At 32.2% G+C, this 13,684-nt stretch overlaps 1 protein-coding gene and 1 long non-coding RNA gene across 3 annotated transcripts; one reads left to right on the top strand and one right to left on the bottom strand.

Moving 5' to 3' along the window:
* The first annotated feature begins 6 nt into the window (after positions 1-6).
* LOC105141819 (uncharacterized) lies at positions 7-1,187 on the top strand. The gene is made up of 3 exons (XR_845454.1): positions 7-159; positions 259-649; positions 1,044-1,187. It is a non-coding gene; the product is annotated as an uncharacterized LOC105141819 (long non-coding RNA).
* A 1,216-nt stretch (positions 1,188-2,403) lies between these two features.
* On the bottom strand, positions 2,404-5,354 carry LOC105141818 (uncharacterized GPI-anchored protein At4g28100-like). 2 transcript variants are annotated; one of them, XM_011049183.1, is made up of 3 exons: positions 4,077-5,354; positions 2,599-2,978; positions 2,404-2,547 (listed from the first exon to the last, which is right to left on the bottom strand). In XM_011049183.1, the coding sequence occupies exons 1-2, from the start codon at positions 4,689-4,691 to the stop codon at positions 2,625-2,627; spliced, it is 969 nt and encodes a 322-aa protein (XP_011047485.1). In that variant the 5' UTR covers positions 4,692-5,354; the 3' UTR covers positions 2,404-2,547; positions 2,599-2,624. The 2 variants fall into 2 exon arrangements, with proteins under 2 accessions (XP_011047485.1, XP_011047484.1); XM_011049182.1 differs by having other exon boundaries at positions 2,404-2,551; positions 2,605-2,978.
* Between the last annotated feature and the right edge of the window lie 8,330 nt (positions 5,355-13,684).

Below are 13,684 nucleotides of genomic sequence, written 5' to 3'. Positions count from 1 at the left end.
TTTTGTTTCCTTACGCAGCGATACCACACCAGAAGGGTCCTTACTCTTGTATATTAGTCATTTGCACCGGGAACTCTTCACGTTGAATCAAAGATCAATACTCGAATGCGGAACGTGTTTTGATATATCCTTTTCTTCATTACTCTTTAAGTTTTAGTTGTGAGTCTTCTGGTGTTAAATTTTCCTTGCATCTCATTGACATATTTCTTCAATTCTATGTCCACAAATAATTGGTTTTTGTCCTTTTTTTTGTTTCAGCTGCTTCCAGAGTTGGATTTAGCTACACCAGAGGCCTCGGAACTTTCATCGGTAATTGTGCTGTTACCGGTGCATTTGGAGTTGCAGATGCTGATGTGCAGGGTGGAATGACCGGTGACCTCTCCTTCATGCAACCTGAATTTATTCAGATCAGTATGCACAGTTAGCACTGCAATATTTCCATAGGCTGCGGTTTTCAATGTTCCATTTTGGCTGAAGTAGGCGGATATTTTTGCTTCTTTACCGTTTTCATTCTCTCTAGCTTCTTATTCGCCCCGGCATTCTATTTCACAGCCAAGTATGGAGACAGGGCTGGATGATAATGATAACATCTTTCCTGGGTAACCAATGGTTATCTCAGTATTTGTGTCCTGCACTAAAAGGTTACAAGGTTTGTTTCCTTTATGATTGAACTATCAGTGTCTTTACAATAATTTCCAGAGTTCTATGGGCCACGACATTTACAAGGCTAAAATTACGGGTTAGGAGGCTTAATCTAAAACAATGTTATTTTAAGATTTTTTTTAAATAAAAAAATATTATTTAAAAAAATAATCAAACCAAATATTACTTGAGTTTTAACAAAATTGATTAGATCAAGGATTGATCAGCAGGGTCGATTGAGCTCGACAATCTCAACTTCCACATGGTTCGCATAGTTTGATATGAAACTTTAAAAGCTTTTGTCTAGATCTCGGTTATTGAATTACAGGTTTAAAAACATTGATAATTCTGGCATCCCTGTATACATTTATTTAAATAAATCTCATTTTGTTCATTCACAGGGACCGGAGCAAAATGCATTGGGAAATTAGCTTGTTCTGTTTCCTCTAGCTTGTATTTTTGCCGGGGTTAATTGTCGCTTATTGTCTATAATTAGGAGGAAAAGACGACGAATTTATATGAAGGAGATTCATGTTGTAATGAAAAAAATCTAACATTATTAATCCACTAAGCGTCTGTGTCAGCTTAATCCTTGGGCTGAATTTGAAGCTTTTAGCAATGGTGACCCAACAAATAGAAAGAGCTCAAGCTCTCCCATCAAACAAGTGAGAAAAGATTGTCCTTCTGCCACCAAATTTCCAATAATTTTCTCTTCATGCAATACTCACAAAATCCCATGCTAAAAAAAATTGTTGATACCATGAAAGCACCTTCCATGGATAGAAAGACTAGCACAAAAGGACAGGCACTCAACCACACGAAAACATGTGAATCCATGTCTCGAATCCATCGAAAAAACATAAAGTTATCAAACTTTCTATTCAAAACCTTTTTGATTAAATTTAATATTTTGATAAGGTGATGGATTTTATTTTTTAAAATATTTTTATTTAAAAATATATTAAAATAAATTTATTATTTGTTAAAATTTATTTTTAATATCAATGCATTAAAACATATCAATTATTTAAGATAAAAAAAATAAAAATAATTTTTAAACACAAAAACAAACCATCTTAATTTAAAATTATCTCCTACTCTTGCTTGTAATTGACAATAATAAACGACCAACATACTTAGTTCTGGGGAACTGGTTCCTCGATCACATTGTTGTTAATTGCTGTCATCGAAGCCGATTCCTTTGATTATGATTAATTAATCAAACTTCAATATTTAATTTTTCTTGTTAATAGTCCCTAGATATACCTTTTGTCTTGTGCTAAACAACATTAAATTTTTGAAATCTAGTCCGTTTGTCTACCTTTTAACTTGCTATGGATTTACTTACACCAACCATATCTAATTTTTCTTACATGAAGCATTAAAATTCATGAAATCTTGCAACTCAATTTTTTTTTTTAAACTATCTAGCAGGTGGCAATCAGATTGATACCAAAAATTTTACCTTTTATATGGTTTTAAGTTTTTCTATGTGGTTTGAAATTTCAGTTCTATATTTACTAATATGATAACCATATGAAGCTTATATTATATGATTATTAATTTTAAAATTTATAAAATTAATCAAAAATATATATAAATTAATCCAAACACTAATATTAATTAAAAAAATCTTAAACTTAATCTTATACGAGCTTGATGTGGATCGGATTTGGCAAAGAAAATAAAAGGCACAAGAAAAAATTATATATTGTTTTCTACCAAAGTGACAGCAATCTCTGAATAGTAAAGAGTTCCTCCTCGGCCAAGAGCTGAAATTTACAGAGTGAAAATAAGACAAAAATAAATAAACCCTAGTTGGCCTCCTAGTTTGACTACTAGCTTCACGTGATCGCCTTAAAACAAAATGTACCATGAAAAAAATTACAGGGACAAGGCAAAAAGTACACTAGCAAAGGCCAACCAGGCCAACCAGCCACTATCCAAACAAAGAAAGTACACTAGCAAAGGCCAACCAGCCACTATCCAAACAAAGAAACTAAAATCATGAGTGGCAAAACAAGGAAACGAAGACCAGACCATAATGATGACGATGAAGTTAGTCTTGAAGAAGATGATGACTGGGCCTTCCCGAACTGTAGCGAATCAACAGCCAATGGCATGTTTTCTTGATCAGGGCTACACTTAGATTTATGGACTGGTGGGTGTGTGCTATACATTATGGCTCTTAAAACAGCAGAAACTGTTGGGATGTATTCAGTTTTGTTTCTTGCAAGTAGCCATGTTAGACCCATTAGTTGGCAATCCCTTTCGAACATTTTGCTTGCCCTCTCATCCCTTGTGCTCTTGTCTTGTGTTTCATTCTTGGCCTTCAACTGTAATAACAATCACATTCAAGGTTGTTTTTAGTTATAAGAAAACAGTGTTCAAGATGGAATACCAAGGAGGAAAGGTGATGGATGTGCAAAGGAATCCCAGTGAAGAACCCAATTGTTTGCAATGTAAAATGGTTAGGTAAAGAGGGCACATGGAATTCGGTAGGTTATATTCCGAGGGCATGTTTGATTTCGAATGCTACATTATATTCCGAGGGCATGTTTGATTTCGAGTTTTGAAAAAAAAAAATATTTTTATTATATTAAAAATAAATTTTAAAAAATAAAAAATATAATTTTAACATATTTCTATATAAAAAACAATTTGAAAAGTAATGTGAAAATCAAAGGTCTACCATGTAAAGCTATTCTGAGTTTCACAGAACATCAAAAGGAAGACCCTGGAAAAAACCTACACTGCCCCACTTCACTTTCATGCTTCTATTTCTGCTATTTTTGGATGCTATTTTCACCAGGCAATGTGCATTAGTCAATACTTACCTAAAAGCCTAACTATTGCAAGCAGCATGATCTCCTATTTTGCTGTAGAGTATATAAAGTTCATCGAACCATCACAAGAAACGAAAACTAGCCCTTTGAAATTCCCTCAAAGTCTTATTAGTCCTTTTGCCAATAATTTGCACATGAACAAAATAAATTGTTACTCATACAACATCAAACAATTTCCCACATAAATTCTTGCATTAAATAGGTTTTTTTTTTTTACACAGAATAAAGAAACGAGTGGTGTATCTACAACAAATTAGCTGTATCAGCCCTTCAAAGTGTTGTAGATAAACCCCTCATTTGCAAAGTCAAACAAATCCAGGCAAAAAAAATCCTAAATTGTTGGATGAATTAACAATCAACAAGAAACCCAAAAAAAGAAGAAAAAGGTAGAATTAATTAAAAAAAAGAAACCCCGCAAAAAGCCCAGCATTGATTGTTGGTGGGAGAAACCACTTGTGGCACAAAAAGCCCAGCATTGATAAATGAAGTGATGTAAAAAAGAAGTCCTTAATAAATGAAGAAATCCCTCTCTTCATTTAAGAAACAATCACAAGGAGCAATAAATACAAAATTCCTTAAAAAACTGACCTTTTGGAGGGCACCAAGGCACTTTGTACACCCTGAATAAGTGGAATTCTTACAATTCTTCTCCAAATTCTTTACAGCAGCAGTAGGAGTTGCATTATGAAACGCGGAACTCACATTAAAAGCAGCAGGACAACTAAGTGAACTGATCTGATGAAGCCTAATCCCACAAAAACACAATATAGCATCACAACTAGCATTAGGCTGCGCCAACTTCACATTTTTACTCAGAAGTGCACTTTGTAATGAATTCACACATTTTTGTGAATCATCAGGCATCATCGGCAAATCAGGTGCTGATGTTGGGGCTGGAGCTTGGACTTGGAGGGCTGACCTTGCATGAGCTGCAAAGAGCCAAGCCGCAAGAACTGGACAGCACCGGCTACGGTCAAGGTCTCTACCACACGCATCATTTACACCACCAAAAAGCTCAGCTGAAAGGTCTAACTGGCAAATTTGAGACTCAGTTTGGACTGGAAATGCAGGGACTGTGTTGGGGTTTGAATAGTCTCCTGGTTTTAGAGGCTGGTTTTGGCCAGAGACCGGCTCAGATAGGAAGCTTGAAAGAGAGGGAGTGAATAAACAAGTAAAGAGGAATATTGTGAGTAAAGTTTGCATCTTTAGTGAAATCAAGAAGTGGGCTTAACTTTTTTCTTGGCTCTAGCTGTTAATGATGGTGTTAAGCAGGTAATGAGTGTGGAAAGATTTATGTGTGTGAAAGAAAGTTGAGAGATTTTGATTGGGAAATGGAGACGGGTTAAAGAAGTGATGGGGCTTTGAATCTTTAGCTTTTTAGAAGCTTTATCAAAGACCACAAAAAGAGAGCTCCTTTATATCTCTTGAAAATTATTAAACAAAAGAGGAAACCGCATATGCTATAGATTCAAGAGATGTTCAAAGAAGCAGTGGTTTTAGTGGATTTTGGTGATCTTCCTGTCTGTTTTACAATGGCTGAGAAGATGCAAATCTTGAAATCTAGAAGGAAAAGAACAAGGAAAAAAAAAGTGAGAAATTTGTGGAAGATGAGTTGGATGAAGAAGAAGTAGTCTCTCTATTGTTTCTCTCTTTACTTTCACTTTATATTTACGCAAAGAGATGACACATTATGGATTCATCATCCACGTGAGAAGGGGCAAAGATCTTTTCTTGGTACTGCTAAAAGAGGCTTCAACTTCACAGCAATCATCCATTATTGTATAGCAATTTTTTTATAGATGAGCTTTTAAGTCCTTTTCTTTTGATTATTGAGATGGAAAACAGAAGAGATTCACATGTTTATGAGAGAAGGAGGGGAGAGGAGAGTTTTGATACGAAATGGTGCCAGAGAAATTGGCAACTAGTGATGTCCTTCTCTTTTTCATTCCCGAACTTCCGCTGGCTATGAATGAAAGGATATGGTACATTTTGTCCTTATATTCTCCACTTTCTTTAATATAGCTCACCTCACAAATTGACTAAACCTATTAGTTTTTCTGTTAATTTGTTGTTTTGTATTATTCTTTAAAAAATCGTTGGAGTTTTTGAAAAAAAATTGTACCAAGTCTCGATCACCAGGAGATCAATTGGTTTTCTCGAGTCAATTAAATATCTAATTCAAGTTGAAACTTGACTTGATTTAGTGCTTGGATTAACGATTTTTTAGACGAACTTGTTGGATGGGATCGGGTTTTAGAATAGTAATCAATATACCAAATTAAAAACTTTCTTCAATGAAAAGACCAATTAAATTTAAATACAAAAAAAGAAGGAAAAACAAGAAAGGTGTTTTTAAGAAAAACCCAAGAACATAAAAACCAAATACACAGAAGATCAATTGATATGAAAATGCTGCATTGATACTCTTATGTTTTATAGGGATGTATAACCAACTTTTTGATGAAGATTTTGGTTTAATTTCGTGTAACTGAAATATTATATGTCCAAACGCCAATGTATTCTCAAATTTAATTATATTCCTTAAATTTCGATGTATTTTTCGTTATAAGAATAATTTAAATACTAAAATTAGTCGAAATTGGACTAGACTTTCAAACCATACTAAAGCTGTATGGAAAAATAATAATTAATTCAATACAATAACCTTTTAAATTAAAAAAAAAAGCTATTAACTTGACTTTGATTACAAATTAATCAAGTTTAAATCAATAGCTAATAAATATCTTGTATCTAATTTCATATTTATTTGCAATCGATGAAATTTAAAATCTTAGTTTTAATTTACTAATTATGGAGTTTTGGATTTTACCAATATCTTTCACTGCTAATTACTCTTGTTTCCGATTTTCAATCATTTTGCGGTTTTTGAAACCACCTAGGCAGAACCCAAACATCATTAAAATTTTACCCTCACATTTTTGGAACAAAAAGAACTATAGTACAAAGCAAATGATGCCCATGAACAGCCAAATTTAGACCTGGAAAAAGAAAAGACCTGACCTTTGAGAACTGGTCATCAAAATCAGCTCTAGCAAGGATAAAAATTAACAAATCTTTTGGATGATTCCATGAAAACAGAAACACTAGGGACCATTTTTCTTTTTTGTATCACATGGACATGACATGGTGTGGAAGTCAAATCATGTGGAGGGCCTTGTCATTTCTTGCATGCATGTGTACATGTGTCTGTCTCACTGAAAGGTCACAAGAAAACAGAACAAGATTGGAAATAAAGTAATAATTGTTCATTATTTTTCAATCCAATCACACTGCTTAGGATCCCTTTTTAATTACCAAGTGTGCCCTCAGGCAAAGAATGATTTTAAGAGAATTTCTTGAATTTATTTGTTTTTTCTATAATTTTGTAAGTCGAAAGAGTTCTTACATTTGATGGATAAATCATATAATTAAGTTGCAAGAAGTCTTATTTTTTTAATTAATTAAGGAGTCATAAAATTAAATAAATATCTAATATCACTTAACAATCAAATACCTTGAACCAACGTAATTAATTAACATATATGTTGAAATTGCAAATTTGTATGTTAAGCTCCCATATTTTACATAAAATATAATGTATAAATTATAATAAATTATTAATCATTTTTACATGTATAATAAATTAAAAAAAAATATAAATTATATTATAAGACTTTATTTAATAGTGTTTTTTAATGTAATATAAGAATTTTAATGATCAAGTATTTATAAATTTAAATTTTATTATTTTTATTTTTTGATAAAAATTAAATATAAAATAATATAAATTTATACAAGTTTCAAATTCAGATAATATAAATTATATTTTAAAATTTTATTTAATAATTTAAATTATTATATTAAGATGTTAAACCTAACAAATAAATTATCATAATACAATTTACCACCCCCCACCCGCCGTTTTGATCACATGATCTCCCTTTTATAATAAAATTATTGGTGCCCCATTTTAGTAGTGTGATCAAGGAGAAAAATGGTATGCATACAGACAAAGAAACGATCCTCGGACTCCACACCAACAAATGTAACAAGTGATAAATAATAAGTTTGAATTCTTTTAAGTATTAATTGATTCATTAAACATGAAATGCTCATACAAAATCACTATCATTAAGATTTGGTAACTATATAGACTATCATTTTATATCTAAAATCACACTAATTACTTTTGTTTTGTGTTATCAATTGCTCAAATAATGTTGCATTGACTTTAACATAGCTCGATGAAATACTACAAAAATAGTGTCGAAAACACCAAGTGAAAGGGGAGAAAACTAGTGAAAAAAGAGACTTGCAGTTTTGCTTTTTCAAGGAGGTAGGCGTAGAAAAGAAACGTTATTGAATAGAAATGAGAGGGGATCCTAGGCATTTGGCATTTCTATGCTGACCTCTTCTGAGTAGCAATTTCAGCTTGACTTGATCAAGTGGCTCTGCTTGATTAGCTGCCTCTCTAGGATAGGAGCCATGCCTGACAGCCCACGACAGAAAAATCAAAGTTTTCTTCAACAAAAAAATTGCTCCCAGGGTGAGAGAGAGAGAGAGAGAGATTTGTATAAGTTTTGTTTTATTCAGCAGTGAAAACAAATTTTGAGTTAATAATATAAATTATATTTTAAAAGATAATTTTTCAATTGTGATATAATTTTTTTGATATAAAATTATATTTTAATTAATTAAGCTCTCATAAATTTAAAAAATATATTAAAAAATAATATATATCATATTTTAAAACTTCTCTGATAAAAAAAAAATCTCTTCGTATTTATAACAATTGTTTTGAGAAAATTATTACAATCCACCACCATTGAAAATATGAGCTTGACAACTGCCAGCCAACATTCCCCATTTTCAAACTAATATATTTCTATATTCCTTGTATATTCCATCTCTACAAAGGACAAAATCCCCCCCATAAAAAGATTCTTTTTTTTTATCAGGACAAAACTTTCAATATAATTGAAAACTATATAATAAAAAATAATAGTTACGCAAGGAGATGATTATCTAGTAATCAAAAGACAAAATGTAAAGCGCCAATCAAGCAAGAATTATTCCACCATAAAGTTCCTTTACGAAAAGCTTCCAATCTCTACTCCCTATGATTTTTCTTGCCCTCTCCTTGTTTTTCTCTTTAGTTTTATTTCCTTCTTTGGGGTCTGGGCCCCTTAGTTTCAGTATTCGTGACAGGGAAAAAGAAAGGACTTACCTTTTGTTTTAGCCTTTGTCGAGAGATTCAAAAGTGAGAGATGGCCTTGTCGTAAGAAGAGCTTCGGTAATTGAGCTTGGAAAGAGGCAAGGGAAAAGTTAGAACCACGCTTCTGCAGACAAATATCTACCTGTTGGGCTATCAAGCATCGGCTGGCACTTTGGATCTTACCACAACGACATCATGTGGTTACCTAGTCACACTGGAAAAACTTCAAATAATTTTGGGCATTTTCATGATTGTTTAATGGTCTTTGAGGAGTTTTGTTTTTTAAATTGAGCTAGATCAATGGTTCTCATACTCCTACTCCTGTAAAACAATTCTTTTTTTATTAAAAAAAAATCCTATGGTGTTTATGCTATAAGAATATGGAGAGAAATGCAATATACAGAAGGAAGAAGAAGAAGAAAGAAATGCAGGAGAGTGATCTTGAATATTTATACATGCTAAATCACATGAATTTGCAAAGGGTAGGTATATTGCTTATCTTACTCTTAAGATCAGCAATACAAAAAATAATAATCTTTATCATGAATGACATAGCAACTAAACCATAAAGTTCCTTTACGAAAAGCTTCCAATCTCTACTCCCTATGATTTTTCTTGCCCTCTCCTTGTTTTTCTCTTTAGTTTTATTTCCTTCTTTGGGGTCTGGGCCCCTTAGTTTCAGTATTCGTGACAGGGAAAAAGAAAGGACTTACCTTTTGTTTTAGCCTTTGTCGAGAGATTCAAAAGTGAGAGATGGCCTTGTCGTAAGAAGAGCTTCGGTAATTGAGCTTGGAAAGAGGCAAGGGAAAAGTTAGAACCACGCTTCTCCAGACATTTATCTACCTGTTGGGCTATCAGGCATCGGCTGGCACTTTGGATCTTACTACAACGACATCATGTGGTTACCTAGTCACACTGGAAAAACTTCAAATAATTTTGGGCATTTTCATGATTGTTTAATGGTCTTTGATGAGTTTTTTTCTTTTTTTAAATTGAGCTGGATCAATGGTTCTCATACTCCTACTCTTGTAAAACAATTCTTTGTTTTTTAAAAAAATCCTGTGGTGTTTATGCTATAAAAATATGGAGAGAAATGCAATATACAGAAGAAGAAAAAGAAGAAGAAGAAGAAAGAAATGCAGGAGGGTGATCTTGAATATTTATACATGCTAAATCACATGAATTTGCATTGTAAAGGGTAGGTATATTGTTTATCTTACTCTTAAGATCATTAATACGAAAAATAATTATCTTTATCATGAATGACATAGCAACTAACCTATAAAAAGAATAATTAATGTTGGTATCCCGCTGTTAACTTGTGAAACATGTAATTAAATTACTTATAAAATGGGAAATTCATGTGGATGGTTGCGGCAGAGCAAACATGCCTAAAATCATTTGGTGTGCCATGAAGAACTGTTCAGAGCATGAGATCAATTTAGAGCTCAACTTGTTTTTCTCCTCGATTTTTCCCTTCTCCTACTTGGCCTTGCTTCGTTTTCTTCTCAATTTTATTTCTCCTCCTCCGACCAGCTGTTGATGGACTCGGTTTCGAGACCAACATTTTCTCCTCGAGCTCATTTTGGAATCCAAGTTTTTCTGCAGCACTGTCAGGATTAAAGTCTATGGTTGTATATCTTGCACAATTTCTAATTCAATAATCCAAAAGGCAAAATTAGAATTTCAAGTTCCATACAAAAGAAAGTGGTAGGTGAGAAAGATTGCAATATAGACTTCGCCTTTCTCTCAACTCTCAACTCTCCACACACAAAAGCAGCTGCCGAGGCACAAACATCAACCACCCCCATTTTCGACAGAAGGAAAATATAAAAAACTATGGCTCCTTGAAAATCACACCAGAAGTTGAGCGAAAAGGTTGTTGATAATGGCACTTTTGAGGTTAATTCAATATTTTTAATTGATCTCTAGTGGATTCTCAATCTGAGGATTACTTGCCCCATTAGCGTTATAGTTTATTTACTAAAATAATCAAGAATGAAAGATCATCGTATATGGGAGCAGCACTATCAACATAACATTAGATTATGCATGATGGTGTTTGCTTTAGCAGTTGGCACATCACAATCACTTGGTAATTCAAATATGAGTTTCGTTCTAAACTCTGGCTGCTTAATGACGGCATAATTAGCTAAAAAAAAGAAACAATTGCTAACAAAGCAAATTAACTATTGGTTTAGCACGAACATGCCTTTTTTATTATTATTAGCTTTGCCTTATTAGCCTATAAATAAATTTATTAGGTTTTCTGTATGATTCATTGGTTATAGATCTCCATCTAACTGTTTATAACTTTCATACTCTTCTAATCTGCCTACATCATCAACTTTAATGAACAATAATTAAATATTTGTATAGCTTAAAATTCATATAGCTTAATTAACATGAAGTTTTACTACAAAGTTGACCAACGTACGATGCATTTTATGATATTAATACAGTCACCATAAAACAATCTAAAGATATATAGTTACAATTTTGTTTTTGAGAATTTCATTTCCACTCAACCTTGAAATTAACATTGTTCTTTGAATTCCAATCCATGTTTATCTTTACCAGTTGCCTCAAATCTTATCAAATATCCATTGCTAACAATCTTAGCTAAAAATTAAACTAGCGTTATTATTTATTTTTGTATTTTAAAAGTATTTTTAAAATAAATAAAGTTTTTAGTTTTTTTTACTTTAAATTAATTTTTTTAATATTTTTAGATCATTTTAAAATGTCGATATTAAAAATAATTTTTAAAAAATTAAAATATATTATTTTAATATATTTTTAAATAAAAATATTTTAAAAAATAATAATTATTATATTTTTAAACTGCACAAGTTGAGAAGATAAAAGCAAAAGAGGACCAACAGAAATATTGGCGACTAGATTGCTTTCTCTGTCGCCAAAGCCTTCGGCGGCATAAAACTCTGTGCTATGGAGACGAAACCAAACCGTCGCCCAGACACTTAGTTTCATAGTGTAAGCATATAGAATAGCCCAAACTGAGTTGGGCCTTTAGAAAATGGGGGCGGTTGTATTAAAGTTTGGGTTTACTTTCTATTAGTAAAAGTAAATTTACTGGGATGGACCAAGGCCCATCTATATTGGACTCTGCTATACTGCTAAATTTATAATTATGAGGCATTATTAAAATAATTATAACTATAATTGACCGTAAACCTTCACAAAGTAATTACAACTATAATTTATACTAAGAAGGTTTTTATTCATCAGTTCAAACTAGATCAGGTCAATAAAAAAAAAATGTTATCACTTTAACAAAAATAATTGACTTGGTAATCATTACCATTTTTTGTATAATTACAAATATTTTTGTATAATAATTGAGCTATGAAAATCACTATATAAATAGCTTGTATAAATTACTAAAAATGATAATTTGTTTTTTAATTTTTAGGACAATAATTATGTCATGCTTTGTGTGATTCTTGAAGGCTTGTTACTCAAAGCACATGATGTAAGAACCAGGTGGCTTTCTGGTCCCGGCTACTCCCCTTTTAGACTTTTAGTGGAAGACCTACATGGTGTTTGAAATTATTGCAGCAATAAATACAGCTGAACTGTTCAAACTATTATTGAAGCAATGATTACTCATGCCCTTTTCTCCAATGGCCGTCACAAAGAATTGAGGAAAAAAGAAGACAGATTTTATTTGAAGCTTCCTCCATGTCAATGATATAAATGGAAACATGAAGCTTGAAGATCGCAGAAAAACAAAAGGATTGCAGAAGATCACATAATCACAAACTCCAAATATTTAGCAAAACTCCTAATCTTCCTTTTCTCCTTGCAAAAAAAGAAAAACTGATTCAACATTATGACACTAATTCATTAGCACTGAAAACTCTTCTGTAGATTCTCATATCAAAACGTTCCCTTGCAAGCTATAAAACACGCACAAACATTAGCATCTCTATCAAGGAATTCTGATTCCTTAATTTACACAAATTTTCTCAATCCAGCTCCTTTTTGGTTTTTATTTTTCAGCAAATTATTTTGATGTTTTAAGAAAACTTGGAGTAACATATGGGAAGAAAAGAATGCACATTTTTGTGTTGTAGTTTGGAGGTTATAATAACTTTTTGTGTGTCATAACTCAATTTTAGCATTTTGATTTTTAATTTAATTTTTACAAGGTTTAAAATTAAAAATTAAAAAATCAGAGATTTATTTCGATGAAAAGTATGATTTCTCAACTTCCGTGAAAATTAAGAACTACAATGTACTTTTATTATTTTATCTTTATCTTCAAGATAATCTTTATTTTCAAGATAATTTTTATTTTCGAGATAATCCTAGTCTTTAAGATAATAATAGTTATCTGCTTTTAAATTTGATTCTTAATCAAATTCAAACTTCAAAAAAGAGAATGAGTTTGATTGAAACTTGGTTTCTCACACGCGAAGGGACTTTGACACTATAAATACAGATTTCAGAGGGAAAGGAAAAAAAAAAAGAATGAACCCGAGAACAAAGAATTAACCCTCGAGAACAAAGAATTAACCCAGAAAAACAGAGGGAAAGAAAAAAAATGAACCCGAGAATAGAAAATTAACCCAGAAAAACAGAGCAAAAGAAAGAAAAAAGACCCAAAAACATAGTAAAGACCGAGTAAAAAAAACCAGAGTAAAACAGAGCATACAAAATTTACACAAAGAGAGGAATCAACTGCCATTGCCTTCATCCCTGTAGAAAACGACCCAAAAAAAGTCGGCACCCACAGAAGCTAGCATCTTCGTTCTCGTTTCCAAGAAAACAAAAGGAAAGGGCGAAAATCACCAATAGTCATTCCAGCCCGAGCTTCATCATCTCCAGCACCTCTAACAGAACAAGTACCTGTTTCCTCTTCTTTTGTTATCACAATTAAGAGACCTTTTACGTTGTGCAAGTGAATTAATTCACTTGCAGTGTAGCAACATGCGTGTGCTAGCGCATGCGTGTGCGA

This window comes from Populus euphratica, unplaced genomic scaffold (assembly GCF_000495115.2).
Source record: "Populus euphratica unplaced genomic scaffold, PopEup_1.0 scaffold132.1, whole genome shotgun sequence".
NCBI lineage: Eukaryota > Viridiplantae > Streptophyta > Magnoliopsida > Malpighiales > Salicaceae > Populus > Populus euphratica.
The sequence above is the reverse complement of the archived record's forward strand: the minus strand, read 5'-3'. Positions and strand labels throughout refer to the sequence as shown.

Coding starts and splice junctions, on each gene's coding strand:
- LOC105141818 (XM_011049183.1), bottom strand. CDS start 4,691: ATGCAAACTTTACTCACAATATTCCTCTTTACTTGTTTATTCACTCCC. Junction 2,979..4,076: donor GCCTTGGTGCCCTCCAAAAG/GTCAGTTTTTTA, acceptor TTGTTATTACAG/TTGAAGGCCAAGAATGAAAC.